We start from the raw sequence: 23,431 nt of genomic DNA, 5'->3' as shown, positions 1-23,431 counted from the left end.
TTAAAAAGCCTTTATTAATAATAAAAGAATAAATATGAAAATTAATCATTACTTGATAATTTTGCTATGAGGGCTCGAACATTCTTAGTGCCTACGACTGTGCAATCATAAGGGGAGACTACCAAATGGAATAAATTCAATAAAACGAATTTAGAAAAGCACATTTTTTTGTTAGTGTACTAAAAAGTACAAACTATTTTTTTAAGCTTTTAATCAAGAAATCGATTTTTTAAATTTTAAATTCAGTGCCGGTATAATTCTTTGCAAGCGGTGAAAATTAATTAAATTTATCATCTAAAAAATAAGCACCAAAATAATAAAGTAATGCATTTTGATCGATAATACGTATTCGTAAGAATTTTCAGAACATTAGCAGAACAGAAAATGATTGTATAATGGATTACATTTATGACGGACTACTCTAAATAGTAAAGAAAAAGAAAATTTAAAAATTTAATTAATTAATTTGTTGATATTTATACGTTATAATTTTCATTATAATACAGTTTACCCATTATAACAATATTATATGAAAGTTAAAGGATTATAAGGAATCACTCACTGATATTTGATTTTTTTAAAATTGTTTTGCTAGCTATTATCTGCTTGATTTATAATCCTTATTAAAATTCAAATAATCTATTCAAAGATTAAATTTATTTGAAACCTTAATCACAAACAAGTATATACATATTCTTTTTCTTTTGGAAGGGTATCAGCATGAGGCCGAATAAAGGCTAAGAGTCTGCAGAATGTTTGTGCTATTTTAAGTTTATTGTTTTAAAGCAATACAAAATTTTGTAATTTCTGCAATATCACACTTGATTTTTCAAAGTTTCTAAAAAATTTTATTAATTTTTATGTATAGGATTTAAAATAATCCTGTCATAAAAATTTATAAAAGTAGTAGACTTTCAGATCAACTTTTATCATTGTAATGTCTATAGACTGCCATATCATCCATAAATTGTATATTGTGACAGGTATAATGAAAAAGTAGTTTACAATGCTAAATGCTACGAATGATTCGACATAGATATACCAATGTTTTTTGGTAGTTAATTGGAAAATAAATGCTCACTTACTGAGTTTCAAAATTTTAATTATATTTTCAATTAAATATTAATTGAAAGTTCAAAATATTTCCTCAATAATTCCAAAAGATAATGCCCAAAAATCATTTTACACCTCCTTAAAATTAAACTTTCGATATTAGTTTTCATGCAAATTTTTGTATAAAATTCCAATAATATTTTAAGTATATTTTACAATAGTTTTCATGGTTTTAATTTCCTGCATTAATCCATAATTGTCCTTTAAAGGTATTAAATAAGTTTTTATATCTACGTTTTCATTGCTATAGTTACGAAACTTTTTTAAAAATACATCATAAAAATAGACAATTTAAATTTAATTATTATGTCTCAGTGTTTCGGAATAAAATTCGAATCTCCTTTAAATTTTTGTACAGAGAAAGTTGATTTTTAAAAATAAATCCTCACCAATAAAATCCGAAATGCTGGTGAAAAAACTCTTCGACTCCAGTTTATATTTCCGGTACATTTTCTCGAGTTTCCTAATGTTGTTGAGGATGATTTCAGAATAATTATACTCTTGAGAAGATTTCGAATGCATCCGAAACTGTTCCAACAACTCTTGCACAATTTTAAATAATCCATCGGGCGACTGAAATTGAGCTTGGATATCCTGCGCCACTTCTTGCAGTAAAGTAGACAAAATTTCTAATTTTAATGGAAAAAAATTAAGAATTCTGTAGAAAATATCAATAAAAAACATATATTTTTAATGCTCTATATAATTACAAGGTAATTCCATTTGAAAATTACGATTATTTTGAGGTATTGCATAACATTTCTGAATTATATTGTTTCTGCAGACAAAGCCAATAGGAATTATGAACTCTAATTTTTCGAATACTTCTAAAGCATGGTTTCTTTTCTGATGAACTTAACCGTTAATTCTATACAATCTTGTAAGCTAGATTGGGTTCAAAGTTTGGTGCATATCTATAATTTTCATATTAATACATCTTTCATTTATTTAGCTCCTTAAATTGTCTTTCAGTTATTGCATATTCACATATATTAAGGCAAACAGAAGGCATCCTTTGACGGATTTGATTCAAAATTTGATGCAAATAAAAGTCTAAGAGTGAAACTATCTACCTAATATTACTCGTATAGCTCATTGCATTATTCCTTTTTCATATGTAGAAGTACACAAAGTAAAAATGTTCTAATCATCAAAAAATTCGATCACGGAATTTTGACTGACCTTCTAGTTTTAGACATTTCATGTTTGGAAAACACATTTTTGAAATTATTCTTGTTTTTTTTAACCTTCTGTCTATGAATGCATATTAGCGCTTTGAGTTGAAACAATGTGATGTGATACGTAGTCTTACCGCCAAATTTGCAATTTATGTCCCAATTTGGAACAAATATGTCGAAGGGAGATCTGTTTCTCAGTTTATCAATATAAATACGATAATTCAAAAACGCAAGAAGCTATGTAAATGAAGTTTGGTACACTGATTTAGAGTTAGTGTAAATCAAACCAAATTTGCTATAGGAAGTAGCACAATTTGTTTGTCTATACATTCAAGTGTATGTAAGACTGATAATTCAAAAACGCAATGACAAATAAAATTTGGAATATTATCGTGTAACCAAATTTTAAATCCAATTCACAGACGAACAAACTACCAAAATGTATATACTATTTCCTTCATTATATTATGAAACACAAAACATCTCATTATACGCACAATTAGGGAGATGGAACACTTGTATATCCGGATTGCAAGGAGAATTTGTCGTCATTAGAGGTGAAAGTCAGACCCTTCACAGAAGAATTCCCTAGTTTGCATCCCTGCTTGAAGATGACCCTTAATGAAGTCTGCAGGCCAGATTTATCATTTTCTTGAAATTTTATTCCATTTTATTCTATTGTATGCCATTTAAATCCAATGTCAATGTTTATTTCTAGTTATGGGTCATTTTAAACTTCATCAATGACATTATAAAAAGAATACGCGACACTCTAAATCAAAATGCATTTCATGATCTTTCTTAAATAATCTTCTGGCCTCTTTCACGTAATTCAGTTCCCATTTACTACATTACAGAACAATTACATTTTCAAAGAAGCGACTGTAGAAAATCAAATAAATCAATGTGTCTCTCTATATATAGCAAGATTAGATCTGCACAAACTATGCAGAACAAGAATTCTCGCTCTTAACATAAAAATGTTACCCAAGAAACTATATTTCTATAACACACAATCTTTGAGTAAAATGTCCTTTCCCTCTCCCCCAAAAAATACAGTATATCGTTCCAAATGTCCGATATCGTTCTCCGTAACCTTCGGGGCATCAAAAAGAGCTTTATTAGACCTGACGAAACAGAAAAGATAATTAATAAAGATCTTTAAAAAAATTAAAAAAATTGTACCTTTATGGTTGGAATGAATGAAAAAGAGAAGAACTGTAGGCACATGTCTTAAACAAAGGGACGGTCATTGTTCGATTTGCCTTAACACTTAGACTCCTTTGCCACCGCTACGGCGACTTCGGGTTTCACACATATTTAATTTTATTAGGACTAAATATAACGTAATTTCTTCATTACTGATCCTGATGCAATTTATTTTGATTAACAACCGACATTTGTAACTATGATCTCAGTAAACGTTTGTGTATATTGTTTGAATGAAAAATTAAATAATATGTGTTTTAAGCCTAAATAGTTTTTGCAAACCAACATTGATATTGTGACGCCAACGGAGGTAGAATTAAGGAATATTCTAGCCGTTAGATGGGTGGATGCCATCTAATGGCTAGATTTGGATGACCTGGTCATCGTAATTACCAGGTCCTTCGGTTACCAAGATTTCCTAGGAAACATCTAAAGTAATCAAAATATCGAACCCTACTTACTTCATGCAAGAACTTAGATACTCATCGGAATTTCCTAGGGAACATCTGAAGCAATAAAAATATCGAAACCCATTTACTTTATGCAAGAACTTAGATACTCATCTACATACTGTCTTCATTTTTTGTCGTCTTCAATGTTTAATTATGTCCAATTAGCCCATACAGAATGAGAGCAGATTCCTCGAAATGCTAGGAAATGATTTTGAGCAACTATTTATGATATAGGTGTAGTTACATATGTTCCTATTGTTTTCAAGATTATATTTTTGAACCAAATGTGACATTATACCTTTCTTTCATATTTTCTTAAAAATTATGCGTGGTAGGAGCCTGATTCTTAGAACAGCCATGCAATCATAGTGAAGACTCCTCTTTCTGCATTGTTAATCATATAGTATTCAAACGCTTTGGAACTAAGATTCCTTCTTTTACATAATTTATCATAGAGTATCTAAACACTCTGGAGTGAAGATTTCCTCTTCTGCAGAGTTTATCCTAACATTCTGTATTCAACAACTTCAAAAAAGGATTAATGAAACTTAAACTGGAGCTCTTATTCGAAAGATGAAAGTTTTGAATTGCTGATTTGTGATATCTATGATTAAAAATTCATAAAATTTTATTTTAAATTGCTGTATCCTTTAAAAATCACATGATATGTTACTAAAAATTAACTTACTCATGGAAATCTCATCTTCAAATCCAAATATTTGGCCAAGCTTACAAACTACTTGAATAAAAATTGAACTGTCTTTTGAATTGAGTATTTTATAACCAATGTTACTCAATTCTTGAAGAATAAATTCTGTCGAAACAAAATTGCTTGTAGTCGTAGAATCTGCTTCAGTTGCATGAATCATTCTGTTCAGCGATAATTCCTCTTTTTCTAACAGTTCTTGCATTATTGTGACAAATCTGAAAAAACAATATGAATGTTGATGAACAATACATTTTTCGTATGCATTTATCTATATTTTTATAATTTGAATAAATAAAAATACGAATGTTGATAAATATATATTTCCAATTACAATCTGCAAAAAGGTAAAAAATATTATTCTGGATATCAATCAAGTTAAAAACTTTTGTAATTCAAATAATTGACCAGTACACCCGAGAGAAACTTTGAAACATTCTCTCTTCTCTTCTTCAAATGATTTGGTTTTTTGTTGAACTGTTGAAATTATATACTCAGCGATGTGTACACTGTTAGGAATTTGCAATATTGCTTCCCTGTACAGTTAGTTTCATGGTAAGGAAAAGATTTTCATAGTTATTTTAACTGTTGTTGAATGTATAGGTGCCAGGCTAATGACATCCCGGCTTCGACAAAAACTTGGCGACTAATTACGATTTGAAGAAAAATTTAAGGATTTTTAGCTACAAAAAAAAAAAAAAAAAGAAAAAAAAAAGAGGGTTGCTTAATCTTCTGATATCTCTATTAGGATTCTTGTTCCGGTATTTGTTTCAGAAAATTCGATATCCTATCATAGGAACTATATAAACAGAGGAGTACAGGCGTGAGTAGTAATAATTCGAGGCGAAAGCAAGAATAATTGAATGAATTGTCTATTTGGAGTGTTGATATCCTTCATCAAAACTTCATCAACTTAAGTAAGTAGGGTGAAACCTTTCCTCATTTTTTAAAAATAAAATAATATTTATAAGCTTCCACATTATCTATAATTTGTGCAATATGACATGCAAGGAAAAAAAAATGCCAAACGCTCTTTAGTGAATGCTTTCGGACCGCAAGCTACAAAATTTGGCTAGTAGTGCTTAAGTAATAAACACTGACTATAAAAAAAAATTTCAAATTTACAGAATCTTTTATTTTTTCCCTTATTTTCTTGAAGTTTTTTTTATAATTTCAATTAATTTTCTAAATATTTTAAGTTTATTTTGCACCATTTCTTTTCATTATTTTAATAACTGTGTTTATGCAAAATCTGATTGCGAACTTTTTGTGTCTCGCTATCGTTGCTATAATTCAGAGCAATTTTTTTTTATTAATGCAAAGACAATTTCTTTTTATTAATGCCTAATTTCGGAAAGTTATAATTTAAAAAAAAGTACAATTTTTTTCATTTTGATTATAAAATGAGGAATTTGCAATCAATTTATGTAAAAATGTATTATTAAAGTATCATATTAAAATCTAAATTAAGAAGTTTAAATATTAAGGGAAATATGAGTATTTTTGTAAATATATTTCCTAAAACTACTCATATTTACTCATCAATAGTATTTACAAAAAGTACTCATTTATATTTGCAATTATTTTTTTTAAATCTCGAAATGTAGTTTTTTTTTCTTTCATAATTTCTAAGTCGAATATAAAGAGGAAATTACATAAGAATCCCAATTGAATACCATAAGAACCAGAAAGATATCGGAATTGTAATTATACGTTGTATTAATTTTTAAAAACACTTGTTAATATGCTAAATATTATAAATTATGTACATAACAAGACTTGTAACAAATTAGGCATCATAAATGACAGAAAATTGTATCATGATATTTATTATTATTTGCGGAATGTTAGACTTATAACATAATGCTACTTATTTTACAATGTAATTAAAAAATCATCTATGACACCTTTAAATATGTTTATTCTGTAGATTATTATCTGCAGGATAAATGTACTATTATTAATATGAAGTGGCATCTCCTTTTTGCTGCATCGAAAAATGCAGAAATGTAGATGAAAGCTACCCATATAAGTTTTTGAAATGTTTCTGCTCACATTTCTTAAAATGTAAAGTGGATTTAGTTTAGTTATTTTAACGTCCCGTTTTAAAGCAACACTAGAGCTATTTGGGGAAGAACCTTGTAATTTTGAACAGCGGTCAGATGACGAGAACGGTGCTTGAACTGGAACCCCCTCTCCACACCACACCAATGGGAGGATGTTTGCGGATTTAACGTGCACCAGACACATTTACACGACAGTTCTTCTGTGGAATCAGATCACGAGCCTGAAACCCTCCAGTTCTGAATCCAGATCTTACCACCAGGCCTCCGTGGCCCCTAAAAGTAAACTGGAAAGCATCGTTACTGATGTTAAGTCGTTAATCTTAGTTCAATTCGAAATTCCATCTTATATGTATGAAGATATTTAAATGACCTGTTCAGAGACGGGAATATAATCAGCATCAGAAATCTTTTAAAAATTTGAAGATAATCTTGCTCCAAGAGCAACAACCATAATTCTAATAACCGAATACTTAAGGTAAAATGCGAGTTCAATTATATTTTTTATATGGGTGAAGTTTAAAGACAGTGCAGTCTTTCTTTAAAAATTCGAAAAAATACATAAATTATAAGTATCCTGATATTTTAGATCTCATAGTGAATATTGCAAATCATCCAACCGACAAGAAAATCATATTATGAAATTATTTAGTTCGAGGTACAATTATATATACCTTTGGAAACTTCTTCAATTATATTATATACTGAACTAAAGTTCTTACCCCTTTTCGCTGCTTTTCAAGTTCGTAGTTGAAAACAATGTTTTCAAGCTCTTTGCTATATGAGATTTCAACTGTATGTTTTCATCTGCTTTTAGAAGTGTCAGTAAGATTTTTCCGAATTCTTTATCTTGCGGAGCGAGAATAATTTGATCGTAGGCTATTATTCTCAGATTTGTGGCCAAAGTAGAATTCAGTAAAATGTGGGAAAATTCTTCGTTGATCTCCTTTTCAGACGTTTCATCATGGTACGGGTTAATTGTTTTAAGTACCTGCAAAATATACAATAAAAATCCTATATTTATCTAAATTAGTTGCTTAAAAAGATAAAATATTATTATATTTTTCTGAAAAGCATTATACTTCTTTTCGAATACCTTCAAACCCATGCGTATATATATCATTCTTTCGATACAATTCTTTTCAAAATTTATCCAATTTAAATATGATATAAATTTAAATAATTTTAATGCATTATTAGGAATTAAATTTTCGAATTAAATTACGTAAGAACCTTGTTGTTTCAAAGTGAATGCAGTCTGAAAATGTCATTAAATTAATTTACAACATGTAGATGGCAGTGCAAGCCGGGAAAAAAACAAGGGAAATCATAAGCAATTTTTTCCCCTTTGAAACTGCATATTAGCTTCATTTATATAATTTATAAAGCTATATAGTACACTCCCGATTATCCGCGGAATTGGGCCGCCGCGGATAACAAAAATCGTGGATAATCCGAAAAAAAGATAAAAACGGGTATAGCAAAAGAGAAAACAGTCATTCTAACTTTGAAAAATCGTTTTATGTACAATAAAACGTAAAATAAACAGCAGGAAATGTTTAACTAACGCTTAATATTTTAGTATATCACTCAAAACTAACCTAAAATGCATTTTGTTAATGAAAACAGAAAAGAGCTTTGTACTTACGAGAGGCGTCAAGGATACACAGAAAAATTAATACATATGTACTGTTTTAATACTGTAATGTATTATGTAATTACAAAAGTATAACTGTAAAACTGCACCTTTTTGAAAAAATCAGTCATTTGTGTTTGCTTCTTGCTTTGGAAACGTTTTCTCTTTGCTTGGAAGCAAAAAAAAAAAAAAAAAAAAAAACTTAGTGTGGCAGGCGCGGATAATCGGGAGTCTACTGTATTTTATTAGGAAATGTTGAATTAAAAGTTGCTAATTGAGAAGTAAGATGCTTAAATTCATATTCATCGGTGTTATCAATTTTTTTTCTACTGATGCTATAGATTAGCAGGTTTTTCATAGCATAAATCATACAAGTCTTTTTTCCATTATTTATTCATGAAATAATAGCAAATATATTTTAAAATCAAAATCTTATAAAAGAAGACATTCAAAGTTTAAGTATTTTGCTATTTTTTAAAAAAAATATTGACTGTTTTTGTAGCTTGTTCGAAATTTCTTTTTATAGCTCATATAAATATATTAAGTCTTTACCTGTAAATATGCGAATTTATTTTGAAATTAATATCTGCAGAATGAGTAAATAAAGAATCATCAAGAATAATTTAAAGCTTACCTCCAAAATAAGCGTTTTTATATCATCCGGAATATAACTTTTTAAAAAGCACCCAATCAGCACTTTATAGCTTTCGAAAGAACGAAGAGTGTAAACATCACCCACATTTTTAATGATCTGAAACAATAAGGAGTGTCATATTTGTTCCGTCCAAAATATTATTATAAAATTAATTCCAAAAGAGAACTTGCGCTTTCGTTTTTTTATTAACGTAATATTTTGGCTATATTTTCTTCATATTTCATTATGTAAAATTCGTTATACATAAACGGCGTACGCAATAAAGGTAGACAAATGCTGAAATATCATGCTATAATGTTTCAGACTAGAAACTTGAATTTTACTCAATTTTCTTCTTGGAAGTTTAACATAGGTTTACAATTTAGATTTTAAACCAGGTTTTATCCATCATGTTTGTTAAAATTACAAGTTATCTGCTTTTACAGTAGCAAACATACAGCCATGCCTATCACCAATGCGTTTGAAAATTTGATGCAAATTCAAGGTTTTGGTGAAGATAACACATATCAAATTTCAATAATCTCTCGTATTTTTCGGCCACTATACTGATAGGTATTCTGACAGACAAATAAGCATATTTTTTGTTAAAGGATATCCTATTAATTTTTAAAATTTACAATTTTCATCCAAATACCATTGGAAATATTTTATGCTCTTTGTTCGTTTTCCTCTTGGATTTTCTTGTTAACAGATACAGTCCCAAATTTGATCTCGTTGGAGTAGAATTCGGATTTCACGGCTAACAAAAAGCGCCAAGAATAAATTTCGCCAAATTATGAAAATATACTCAAGTATATTATAAATATATTCAAGTATTCAATATAAATATGCTAAAAGCATTCGCCAAATTGTCGGAATTTTTTTCTTGGCGCTTTTTGGTCGCTGTTACAACCGACAAATACTCTTTTCGAGCTCGGAAAGGTCTGAAACTTATATATTCAATAAATATCGATGGAAACAGCATTTTCCTATTGTATATGTACTTATAAGAGACAGCAAAAATGAGAAGAAAAAAAAAACTATTTGAAATCAACATAGAAAAAGAAATATATATAATTGCATTCTAATCATCGCTGCTTGTTATGTTATGTAAAATGTTATTGCAAAGAAAGTCGTTATCTGATAGCATATAATTTGAAATTTTGAACGTAAGATTAGGGAAAAACATAATTATTAGAAAATAACGAAGAGAACTTGTTGCAAATTATCTATTATTTTTCGCCAAAAAAATAGTTATTTTTATAATAATGTGAATAAAACTCTTTCTCTGGTACTGCTTACAGTTCTTCATATTTTTTGTATTTCTAAAAATAATCCATTTTAAACAATTGCATTGCATAAATAGAAACCTAAAAGTAAATAATTTAATGCACCCTGAGATTTTTTTAAATATTTTTAAATTCTCTGATATTTAAAAGAATAATTTTGCTAACTTACTTCCAAATTTCTTCGTAAAAATTCGAAATCACTGTCTGCTGATGCACATAAGGATTTGGTAGACTCTTTTAAACACTTTAATGCTTCGAAGAGTTGTTCTGTAGACTAAATGTAAATAAATGCAAAAGTAAAAAGAATAAAGAACTAAAAATGGATTTAATAAAACTTGTATGTAAATGTACAAGCTTTAATTGCAGTAAAATTTTTAGAAAATTTTAAATATTAATCCACATTTTACAGACACAACATTCGTCTGTTTTATTAAATATTATTTATTGCTTTGATTTGGAGTCATATTTTTTCAGAAATATAAAAAAAGTTGTTTTATTCAATATTCTTAATTTCTCAAAAATTTTCTTCATAAAACTTTAAATTTCATTTCCTTGCTCAATATTTATGAGGTTATATTTATTCTTATATTTGTAAAATTTGTATTTAAATGTCATTAATATCTTTCCATGCTTTTTATAAAAACTTTATATTTTGGGTAAAATCATATAAAAAATCTCAAACTAAAATTCAATACATATTTTTTTTAATTTGATATAATTATTCTTTAATATTTTGTGTTTTCTAATCTATAGAATAAGTTATCCTTTTATTTAAAAAGGTTTGGCGCGTGTTTTAATGCTTCATAAAAAATAATTGAAAATTTCATATTTATAATTCGAAACCCAGCATTTAAAGATTGAAAGAAAATACAGCTTATTTTTACCTCAAGATCTAGATAATATATTTCTTATCTGAATATTCTGAATAAATCATTTCATAAATTTTTAAAATAGATTTTTTCTTTATATCTCTTTTTAGTCGTAAAAAAATTCTTCCAAAAGGCATCTGATTATGAACAATTTTGCATAAATATTTTGGAGAAAAAATTCTTACCTCATCGAAATTTTGTTGCTTTAAATACATCTTTTGAATAAAACTCCCAAACATTAACCAGCATAATCTGGAATTAGTATCGTAACAAATATTCTGAAAGATTCACCCAGCTGTTATTACATTTCGAATATATGCAAGCATATGCATGTACATAATCAAAATTTTAAGAATAAACAAATGTACCTTTATATGCTTCAAAAAGGGTGGTTCCGGCGACTGGATTTTACTCCATGAGTAATACAAATAATCAGGTGGAGAAAATTCCCCACTTTTAATCAAATGAGAGATTGCTTCAATGCATGGGACGGTGTTGCATTGCGCCAAAGCATCAGCCAAATATGCCAAGAAAGTCTTCTGAAAAATAGAATACAAACATACTTTTTCTTTCTCGTATACGCAGTGTAGAGAAAGGATTGTAACCCTCAAAAAATTCAAGCTCGATATTTCAGCGAATCTTCAGGTTTTACACCTCCCTGAGACGAAAAAAATCATTTTTGGAAAATGTCCGTCTATCTGTCTGCCTATGACAAATATAATTCAAAAACACTTTCAGCTAGACGGTTGAAATTAAGTATACGGTATTTGCACCAAATTTGTAGACGTTTGTCAAATTTTGAGAAAAATCCGTTCAGAGTCTGTCTGTGTGTCCAACTGTTAGAATAAAAGTTAAAACGATGACTACAAAAGGAAGAGAGGTATAAATATATAAAACTCGAAAAACTTAATAAATATTTATATTGTAGACACCAATCGCATTTTGAACTAAATCCATCGAGTAGTTGACCTTATGTCGGTCAGAAGCATGTAAACGCGATAACTCAAAAACACAGTGACTTATAAATATCAAATATGGTATGTGATTTTGTGACTACAAGTGTAGTTTTGTGTCAAATTTGTGTTTCAATCTTTTGAGAAAAACGTATCTAAAACACATATTCGACTTTTGAATATTATTGACTGCATTCCAGGGAATAATCGCCAAAAACTCGCAAATAAGCACACGATAGATTCAATAGGAAAGCTAAATCCACGCAAAATATTCATAATTGTACCATTGTACGGCAATTTTATGCTAGGCTTTCTCTGGAATAACACCTTTATTAAAAATATGAGAGAAAATTTTAAGAAGACCACTCCCGCTGGTTTTTATTTTCCTTGTAATAGCAGAATATTTTTGTATATTTCGTATATGAAAAAGTAGCGAGAAATATTTCAATATTAATCCTAGCAGAGCCAGCACGACATTATTCGTGACATCATAAATGTTAATGGAACCAAAACCATGGGGAAAAAAAAAACTTCGAAAGAAAGTAAAAAACATATCGATTTTGCTTGTTTATTTTCTTTGTTTGCGTTTGGCGCACTTCAATGAAAGTAGAAACAAATAACGGAAAATGAAAACACCCTGAAGGAATGAACTAGATGCAATAAAATAAGAAAGTGACCTGCAATTTATACTATCAGAATTTAAATATATAAAAACAATTTTTATGACTCTTGCTTTCTCCGAGTTAGGAATAAAATATTTTTAAAAAAAATATCAAAATTCAAGAAATCTTTACCCAACTATTAAAATAGTATTATTAAAAAAACTTTTTTTTTTTTTTTTAGTTTTTAGTTGTGCAAAAAATATTTTCCAAGAGTTATCGCACAAAAAAATCCAAGTTTCATTTAATTTTTAATTTATTAAAAAAAACACTCCTCAAAGACGCACATTTCCACTCTCCAAAGTGTAAATATGTAAATTTGCCTAGATAATGCACATACATATGAATACTTTCTTTTATAAATTTCAAAAATTATTATAAACTTAGAAAGACTGAAACTTCGTAGGAAATTAATCCGACTGTAAGTGAAATTTAAAGGATAATTTAATAATAAAAATCTGAAAAATACTGGTGTTATGAATAAGTGAATAAATTTTATATATTGTACTCACTTTACTGAATAAAGTGTCAATTCCGTCACTTAAATGGTTAGTCTGTTGAATTTCTGTCAATAGCGTAGTCAGATTGCTGACCGATTTCAACCAAGTTACGAGACTTCTAAACTCGGAAATGGTGGATAAGTCGATTCCGTCTGAAGTGTGCTCCACGAGCTGAGACAGCATCAGCTGCGCCACCCGCTCGAAATCTTCAGGATTTGAGTGCGACTGTTGCTCGAACTGAATGCCTGCTCTTCGGGTGGTGGAAGGAAAATCAGTCTTCACCTTCTGCTGACGGGAACTCTTGTATGCCACATGATAACTAAAACAGAAGTCCACATTCAGATTAAAAAGAAAAGAAGAGATAGAATTGTTTATATTAACGTCCCGTTTTAAAGCAGCACTAAGGCTATCCATGGGCGGGTCTCATAAATTTGAATCCCGGTCAGATGATGAGGACGATATTTGAGCTGATATCCTCTTCTTCAAACTTCCTCATCACACCATCTGGAGGACATTTGACCCCGATGGATTTAACGTGCACCAGACTCGTTTACAAGGCGGTTCCTAGGCGGAATCGTCCGTCGAACCAGGAACCCACCAATCCTGAAGCCGAGACCTTACCACCAGGTCCTCTAATAAACTACAATGACTTTTATAAGCTGATACTGCGATAGTCTGAATTCTCTATAGTCCGACATCTTGAGAAAGCCGAATAAGGGAAATAAAGGAAGAGCAAGTCACTATCTATCGAAGTCAACGATCCTCACGCAACCTATACAACCGACTTCTGCTCAGATTAAAGCATTTTGTAATATTTATAATTAGTTGCTTCAGGCTACCAGCTGGTTCACCGGAAATATTGCTTGCATTTATTTTCCTATAAATAATTCAGATATAAATTCATGTCCGTGATTCTACCGAATTGTTTGGCATTGAAGCTGTGTTGTTTTAACTGTCTTACTTATTGTATATGTATTGTGCACATGAACCTTTCTGATGTAGACAGGCCCATAACATCATGGCGTTGTTTAAAACAAATATCGGATGAATCTCTTTTTTTAAATTTTGTGATATTATAACTTCAAAAATTTTATTTATATAGATATATAAGCATTAAATAGAATCCTTCTTCGTTAGCTTCCAAAAATGGAAAAAAAATCACATGATTCAACATTTAATGAAATGATGAAAATGGTTTGAATTTTAGGGAAACAATGCAATCTTTTGATGGAAAATAAGAAAACAATATTTTTTTAAAAAAATTGCCAAAATTCAGCAAAAATGTTCAAGACTATTAAATTGATATCATTAAAATAATAATTTTTTTTTAAATTCTAAAGCAGTGTCAAAATTAATTTTAAACAGTGACATTTCCGAAAATTGCAGAAAACCTCCAACATTCAGCTTACTCTTTTATTAAAATTCTACTTAAAATTTCAGTTAACTGCTTCGACGAGCCTTTTCTAACATTTTAAAGCACATAATGTGCCAAATTTGTTAGCTATAGGTGAAATGATCTGGAAATGTAGATTGCCAATATACATCTACTCATACACATTCATCTTTATTATTAGTATCATATAGAGTATCTACTCTTAATAGTTACAAGCTATACATCTACTCATACACATTCATCTTTATCATTAGTTTTATTAAAATTCTATTTAAAATTTCAGATAACTGCTTCGACGAGCCTTTTCTAACATTTTAAAGTACATAATGTGCCAAATTTGGTAGCTATTGGTGAAATGATCTGGAAATGTAGATTGCCAATATACATCTACTCATACACATTCATCTTTATTATTAGTATCATATAGAGTATCTACTCTTAATAGTTACAAGCTATACATCTACTCATACACATTCATCTTTATTATTAGTATCATATAGAGTATCTACTCTTAATAGTTACAAGCTATACATCTACTCATACACATTCATCTTTATTATTAGTATCATATAGAGTATCTACTCTTAATAGTTACAAGCTATACATCTACTCATACACATTCATCTTTATTATTAGTTTTATTAAAATTCTATTTAAAATTTCAGATAACTGCTTCGACGAGCCTTTTCTAACATTTTAAAGTACATAATGTGCCAAATTTGGTAGCTATTGGTGAAATGATCTGGAAATGTAGATTGCCAATATACATCTACTCATACACATTCAACTTTATTATTAGTATCATATAGAGTATCTACTCTTAATAGTTACAAGCTATACATCTACTCATACACATTCATCTTTATTATTAGTTTTATTAAAATTCTATTTAAAATTTCAGATAACTGCTTCGACGAGCCTTTTCTAACATTTTAAAATACATAATGTGCCAAATTTGGTAGCTATAGGTGAAATGATCTGGAAATGTAGATTGCCAATATACATCTACTCATACACATTCATCTTTATTATTAGTATCATATAGAGTATCTACTCTTAATAGTTACAAGCTAAATATAGGGAGCATAGTTCTATATGCTTATTGTTAGAAATAAGCATGTGGAAAGATGTCTTATCGTGAATAATCATATTTTATTTTGTTTTGAATAAATGCACTACTGAAAAAAATCAGGAAGACTAAATTTTTATATAGACATCTGATCCTATTAAACACATTTAATAAAATATGTTTTAAACATTAACACTTAAAATAAAAAAAGCTTCCTTCTACTAATAAAACAGACCGAATTATGACGTTTTGAATTTCATTTTATGCCATTTTACTATTATTTTGAGCAAGAGTTACATGGGGATTGGTTGCTCTTGAGAGAAACCATTAAAATAGATGAAACCTTTATATTCAAAGTATCACCAGTTTTAATTGTAGAAAACTGAGACAATTTTTTTTGTTTTAAAATATCAATGTGATGAAAATATTTAGAAATTTAAGAGAAAAAAATATTCTTAACGTTTCTCTAAAACATAAAAAGAAATTTATTCTTGCATTTTTATATATAAATCTGGATAAAAATTTTGTTAAAGCGATGAATAAAGAAGAGCAGGAGTTTCAATATTTGCAAAAAATAGTTTCCATTGCTAAACTACTTAAAAATTAAGGAAGGCATTTTTATTGTCCCTTAAATTAGACATCTTATGAAGAACAAAAAATTTGAAGATACATTGAACAATTTAGAAACCCCAGCTAGGGTTGATTTATTAAATAGTGTGACATATTTCTTAGGAAACAAACGGAATCATAAGTATTAAAAACTAATTAAAGATGTCAAGAAGTTACAAAGTAGAATGTTCATCATCATCATCGAAAATCTATTTTTTAGTGTCTCTTTGAATTTTTTTTCACTTGTGTTGTTGTCACTTATGGCCCTTTACAAGCCCTCTGATAGTTATCTGTCGTCGATTTAAGCCGAATGAGCGCCTCTTGTTTTTTCAGTAGAACCAACTAGAGCCAAGAGTACGACTTAGCTACTCACACCTGACAACCCTTTTAACGGGGCGGACTTGATTCATTCATTCACAGATCGTAATTTAGACCTGAATCAAAGAACGATCACCTATGAAACAATCCCACCAGTGGTATTACTCTCGACATGAAGACATTGTGACCACAACGGATTTATACGTGCACCAGCCACCACACACATGGAGAGTCTTCGGCCGGCGGGGTTTGAAATCGCAATCCAAGGGATGCGAATCCAACGCCCTACCAACCAGGCTATCCTGGCCTGTGTTTTTTTTTCAGTTAAAATACGAGATCTGCAAGTGACGTACCTTGGGAGCGTTTCACTTGATTATTATTGCAATGGATGGACGATAAATAAAGCAGAGAATCTTGATACACTCTGTGATTATTGTTGGAATCTTAGTAGTGAAGATACTGATTGTTTTTATAATAAATAATCCTCGGTTAGAGTATTTACTGCTACATAAAATATGAAATAAGAAATCTGGGAAATTTCTTATGAATATCTATTTTCCACAAATATTATTTTTAAAAAATCTTCGTAAAAATGGGAACTGTTCAATGTTTTATACTAGTTACAAGTTTTGTAAGAGTTTATTTAACCCTTTATTAATACTAAAATGTCAAATACCAAAATTTATATGGTAAATAATAAATCTCAAATAAATGTGAAGATCTTCAAGATTTAGAATTCTTTAAAAATCTGTGGGTAATAGAATATTCTTCAAGTCAGTTTTTTAAACCTCCCCTAAAATATAAAAATAGTTTATTTATTAAGGGACAGAAGCCCTGTGTTTATCCAAGATGGTGTACTTGTAGATTTTGATTTTTTGATATTAGATTAAATACTTTACTGTTATTTCTAGTGGCATTTATTTCGTTACTAACTCCTTTACATCCAAGTTTTTAAGGATTATATTTAATGCAGTAAAAGTTCTTCAACTGGTTACCCTTGTACTGTGGTCACTTCTCTTAATGATCACTTTTATTATGCTGGCAATTTCTGCTTTATAGAAATTTAATTTGAAAGTAATCACTAAAGTTAATCCAACTGGCATAGATGGTCTCCCATTCAACTTCAATGAAATTTATTTCTCCCATATCTCTTAAGCCTTTTAGTAAGAGAAAGGGAAACAAAAATTGTGTATTGTACTTGTACTCGAAACGATACCAATAACCAAATAAAGCTTAATTATTTCCTCTTTGCAATGCGAAGATAGAAATGAATTTCACCTTTTAAAAGAATGAATGATTCCATTTGTCAGATTAAGTTTTGATAAGCAGGGCCTTTTTGTTTAAATCATGCACAAAAATGAAAAAAAAAAATCAAAGTTTTTCTGAATTTAAAGAATTGAATAAAATTGTTAGTTAAAAAGGAAGCGGAAAAAAATTAATCGAATCTATGAAATCCAAATAACCAAAATATTTAATCATTAACTCAATTGTTTAATAAAACAGACAACATAAGCAGCCATTCTTTTACCATTATGGGTGAATTAATTAAGAATTTACTTTTTCAGTTAAAAACAAAATTTAAAAAAAATACATATGAATAAAATCTAAAGATATAAGCAAACACAAACTGTTTTTTTTTTTCCTTCTTTACTTTAGAAATCTTGAAATAAAAATTTTTTCTTTAGACAAGTGTGAACTCATTATGACTGAAATAATGTTTTAGGATTAATTTTAATAACTCTACTGTCTTCTAAAAATGAAAACCCTGATCCCATTTTTTGGACTTTTTCTTGTGTAATTGTTCTTTGGGGAATCGAATGCTCCAAGAAGTATCATTGTGAGAAACGTTACATCCGTATGAGACTTAATTCACTTTTGGTTATTTTTAAGCAGGTGAAATTTAAAATACTACCTCGGGACTATTCCAAAGACAATTTTGCTAAATATTTCTTAAAAGTATATTATTGTAGAAATCTTTCCTTTTTCATAAAATCTTGAAAAAATGAAAACACTTTTTTACATTAAGAGATTCGTAAAGTTTACCGATGTTTCCAGCCTTATTCATCAAAGGCATCTGCAATTTGCTAGATTTATTTTTATGCAAATTTGAAAGAATTTTCTTAAACTAACTTACTAAATATTTGAGTGAATGGTGCCGCCGGAGTATTTCTCTGTGCAGTTAACTTGATTTAATCGTCTCTCGTCCAGGTCGATATCGTAGTCACAGTCAATGGTTGAATCTACGCCTTTCTGCTGGACAAAAAAAAGTCGCTTAGGTAATATTTAGTTTAAAAAAATCCTTTTTCAAAAATAATATTGAAGAAGTATATTTATAGCAACTGTTTCATGTATTTTGGCTTATATCTCTTTTTAATTAAAGAAGACGATAAAAAATGAATAAATAAATAAAGGACTTAAAAATGAGCATATTCATATATTAGAGTAATAAGATTTCAATATATGATTAAATAGAAACGAAAAATCTGTTAGGACAATAAATATCAATGCGAGAAAATTTTGTATTATTTGAAATATTTTCTGTACTAGATTGACTCAATTGACCGAAATGTTTGAGGCTCAGACTATATTATTCATCTTTTAAGAAAATTTTAATAATATACTGTTCGAAAGATTTTGACAATTCTATGGGAAATGCAGAAGTCTTCATGGACTACCAAGCGAAACTGGTCGAGCCGAAATTGTGTGACACTGTTCCATTCTTTTAAAACTACATCAACTGAAAGACCACAATATATTATCTCATTGGTGCTATAAAAAATAAAATTGAATGAATTAAAGAATCACAAGACGAACTGGTTATAGCGTTATATCTGATTTTACCAGTTTTTCTACTTAAAAGAATATGCCTTTCAGATGTCATTTATCCATTAGTTCATTCAAAAAAGGGCCATCTTTGGGTCAAATACTGAAAAGTTCTCGCTTCTTTCGTTTCCATCGCTTACAGCAAATAATCCAAGACTTATTTAATTGTGATGTTTTCACTTCATTTCACTTGAAAGTTGGCAGCAGTTTCAAAAAATGTAAGAACTTCAGTTCAATAAATTGCTGAAAATTATCCAAAAAGTTATTTAGAAACTTTTTGTTTGTTTCCGTTACCTTTGATTTGTCTCTACAAAGTCAAGAAACCGGTAGAGCTAAACATCGTTTTCATTAGGATAAGCATGAACTGATCCAATATGACGATGACTTATCTCTTGACTTTAAAACTTCTTGAACCATAATAGAAGTGATGCTGTTAAGCCTTAAATTATTTCAAAATTTAATTGATAAATATGTTTTAAGTAATGAGAAATCGATGCTATTAATTCTTCAACTTGAGGTTTGATAAGAAATGTTTTCATTTTGACCTTCAGGTAAGATAACTTGCATTAGTAACGGCATTATTCAATGCAAAAGTGCAAACACTTATAGTAGGAATGTCGATACATCCCAAAGGCTATACTGATTCTGCTCATCGTTAGACAAATGCAAGGTATTTTACGAACAAAGAGGTCCGAGTTAGAAGCAGAGAAAACAAAGTTGAGCCAAGACAACACAAGGCTGCATCCTGCCTACCTGGTAGTTCAAAAGTTTGCCCAGCTATGACGGGCATCAGTGCTTCAATACAGTACTTCAAGAGTTAATAAATTTTTATTTATCAGAACGATTTGAAGCTTATATGAGAGGAAAACAATTTCAGAAAGACAGCGAGTGCTCAAAGTATGCACGTGGTATTAAAAACCAAGCTTTTTTGAACATACATTTCGTGTTATGAAATCAAAGATCAGTGAAGTTAATGGACGCACTGAATGATAGCCCCGAATAATCAAGACCCTTCTATCAATTAAATTTCATTTCTCCAGTGTTTATCGTAACTGAGATACAGTGGATGATGCATTACTTTTTGCTAAGCTTTGTTATTTTGTGTATTACCATGACTCATTTTATGTACATGAAAATAAGATATCTGAAACATCCATTTGCCATCTAATACTGCGATTAATAGAAAGAACTTTATTTTCTAACGAAAATAAATCGAAGTGATAAAACTTTTATCACTTCGATGACATCTATTTTATTAAATTACATCATGCCACATGTATTTATCAAATTTATCATCAAATTACATCTGTTTTTATCTTTAAATTTTCAAACTTTCTTTTCGAAAAATTATTCCAATGTTGTCAGTAAAAACTGTAGATATGTGGTAACAGTTCGAGAGGAGAAGTTAAGCGATTCTCTTTAAGTAAGATATATAAATATTCCAAACTCCATTATTCTTCTATTTAGGCAACTGAAATATTGAAGAAAACTGAAAGTGAAGAACAGAAGAAACCTATCTTGATCTACGCTTTCATGGACTAATTACCACATTCACCCACCCTTCTCTACTTAGGCGCAATCACAGTGGTTGTACTTCAACAACAGAAAACCAAAATCAACTTCGAAACAATTTCGGAAAGATACTCCCTCACTCGCCCCTACATCTCTGAAAATGCAGCCCTCTTATTGTCTCCCCCTAGACTTACACCTCTGTTCTCTTTCTGAAGCCAGTTAGGCTATATTTGAAGTTCATTCCTTGACTCACCATCCAAGTAAGTCATACTACCTTACTAATGCATTGCATTCATTAGTCTCGGTGCTGGAGGTAGTCTCTAACCAGGCGTGTACTCCATTAACAATCAGAACCATTTTTCAGTTCCTTCTTTAAGCAGATTCATTTCTTTTTTCACTTTTCATTTTAGTGGGAAGTTTTCCCCGGCTTTCCTCTACCGTTTCCAATTTGTGTTTGTCCATGCTTCTATTTCTCATCTAAATGGAACAAGCCTGTGAGGGTCGTGATCCGGAAGCTGCTCTTGATTTGTTCTTTTTTATGTCACTTATTTCCTTCTTACTATCCATATTTCTACTAAACGAATTGCCAGAACTATCTTGCCTGGCAATTCGTGAGAAAGGTACAGATGTTTGAGTGGAGATTGAGTTCTGGTTTTAGATGCAAATAACTAATCATAGCCCAATTATGCCACAAATGTTTGTCTATAATCTCACTTCACTAATTCTCACTTTATAATCTCGCATTCATTATCTGAATATTTGGCTTTTGAGATTCGTGTAGGTTGTGACCTGGTTGGTTCGCATAAACCACCTTCTTGAACGTTCATCTTTCGGTGATGAACGTTCATTTAAATGAATCAATCTACTTACCTCGTTTGAGAAAAACATGAATTGCTCTTCTTTACCCTTCCTATTACACATTCTCAAGTTTTTCGTTGTCTTAAGGGATCCTTTAGTTGCCTCCAGAGGCATTGTTGCCAAGGGACAAGTACCGTGAATATCGGTGATGATCTGCAGAAAATGACAGAAGGGGCAATGAATTATCGTTTTATCAATATAATGATGTTAGTTAACCTATCATCCATTTAAAATACAGGAAATACGAAAAATGAGTTTTAATTAACAAGCAACTTTGTATTGAAATAACTTCTCAGAACCTCACGCTGAGAGAAGCTATCACAGGAAATTATTTATCATCTATTGGTTCTTTTAAAACAATCTCCCGAGCCGTCATTTCAATCGAATATCATTTTAAATACTAAAAATTGTCATTTAAGTAATGAAAACTGAATTACTTCTACGGAAGTAATCTTCATCATTCAAAAAGCAATTAACATCTAAAAGGCATACAGGGTAATAGTAAAAAATATGACGAAACAGTTTAGAGCTTTTACACAAGATTACTGAATTAATCACTTTATTTAACAGATATTTATCCATGTGGTTCTGATCTTAAAGTTAATATGAAAGATTGGATTACAAGAAACCGAAAGCAATGCAAGAACTGTTTTTCGAGGTACAATAAAGCTTTTGAAAGTGCTATCCATTCAATTCCTTTGCTTACTCTTTTTCATTAAAGAAATTTTTTATTGGCAAGTGTTTTAAAAGTTAATTAACTTACATCTTTGAAATTAAACAAATAATTTATAAATCAATATATAAAGTAATTAATAAATCAATGTATCCATATTTCGTATGTATACATTGATTCAATGTATGCATACAATGTATTTTTTTTATATATTTGCCAAACACAGAGAGTTTTTCTTTTAGCTTCGTGATAAATGGGAAAAAAATAATATATACTATTTGGGTCCCTTCCTGTTGACCAATTTGGTTTAAAATTTGATGTTTGTCTAATTTCTTTTTTATGCTTGCAACATTTTCTCTTTGTATTTCATATATTAGAAAGTAATAAGCAAACCGAATTTTTCAATGGTCATTTTATGTTAAAAATAAATTAATAGCTTAATATCTTAAATAGAATATTCATTATTCTTAGAGTGCCTATGAAATTTCTTAGGTATTTTATTTTTTTAGAGTGAAATTATTTTATTCTTTTATTTACATGAGTGAATTTTATTTTTTATAGTTTACATGAGTGAAAAAGCGTCAAGTTAATAAGTTTCTTGAAAAAAGAATAAAAACGTATCTTGATTACTTCACAGTTCTAATAAAGGAAATAAATAAAACCTATTCTATTTTTACAAACTTAAACTTCTTTCGTAATTTATATAAAAAAAAGAATTTCTCAGCCGATTTTTCTCTCATGGTGTTATAGAGATTAGAAATTTATTCATTTGTATATTTTTAATGAAAAAAAAAACTTATTTAGAGTTTTCAGAACCCAATTATCAGTTACTCAAATAATTTAATTAAATTACCACCGCAACATACTCTGTCATCTAGTAATGGACGTGATAAAATTGAAAAAAATCGCATAATA

General features: G+C 29.5%; 2 protein-coding genes across 4 annotated transcripts in view; one reads left to right on the top strand and one right to left on the bottom strand.

Moving 5' to 3' along the window:
- LOC129988065 (uncharacterized) overlaps positions 1-23,431 on the top strand; it is a 78,176-nt gene that overhangs the window by 8,669 nt on the left and 46,076 nt on the right. The window lies entirely within an intron of this gene.
- Positions 1-23,431, bottom strand: part of LOC129988064 (uncharacterized) — a 111,876-nt gene that overhangs the window by 66,347 nt on the left and 22,098 nt on the right. For 2 of the 3 annotated variants that reach the window (XM_056096168.1, XM_056096169.1), the window contains exons 6-15: positions 21,856-21,996; positions 18,785-18,903; positions 13,274-13,580; positions 11,518-11,688; positions 11,335-11,427; positions 10,450-10,554; positions 8,992-9,108; positions 7,444-7,712; positions 4,641-4,876; positions 1,503-1,742 (exon numbers count right to left, since the gene is read on the bottom strand). In XM_056096168.1, coding sequence (XP_055952143.1) covers positions 1,503-1,742; positions 4,641-4,876; positions 7,444-7,712; positions 8,992-9,108; positions 10,450-10,554; positions 11,335-11,427; positions 11,518-11,688; positions 13,274-13,580; positions 18,785-18,903; positions 21,856-21,996 — 1,798 coding nt within the window. The remainder of the gene's footprint in view (positions 1-1,502; positions 1,743-4,640; positions 4,877-7,443; positions 7,713-8,991; positions 9,109-10,449; positions 10,555-11,334; positions 11,428-11,517; positions 11,689-13,273; positions 13,581-18,784; positions 18,904-21,855; positions 21,997-23,431) is intronic. The other variant, XM_056096170.1, reaches the window with a different exon arrangement.

This window comes from Argiope bruennichi, chromosome 10 (genome assembly GCF_947563725.1).
Source record: "Argiope bruennichi chromosome 10, qqArgBrue1.1, whole genome shotgun sequence".
In the NCBI taxonomy this organism is placed as follows: domain Eukaryota; kingdom Metazoa; phylum Arthropoda; class Arachnida; order Araneae; family Araneidae; genus Argiope; species Argiope bruennichi.
This window is presented reverse-complemented; position numbering and strand designations above follow the sequence as displayed.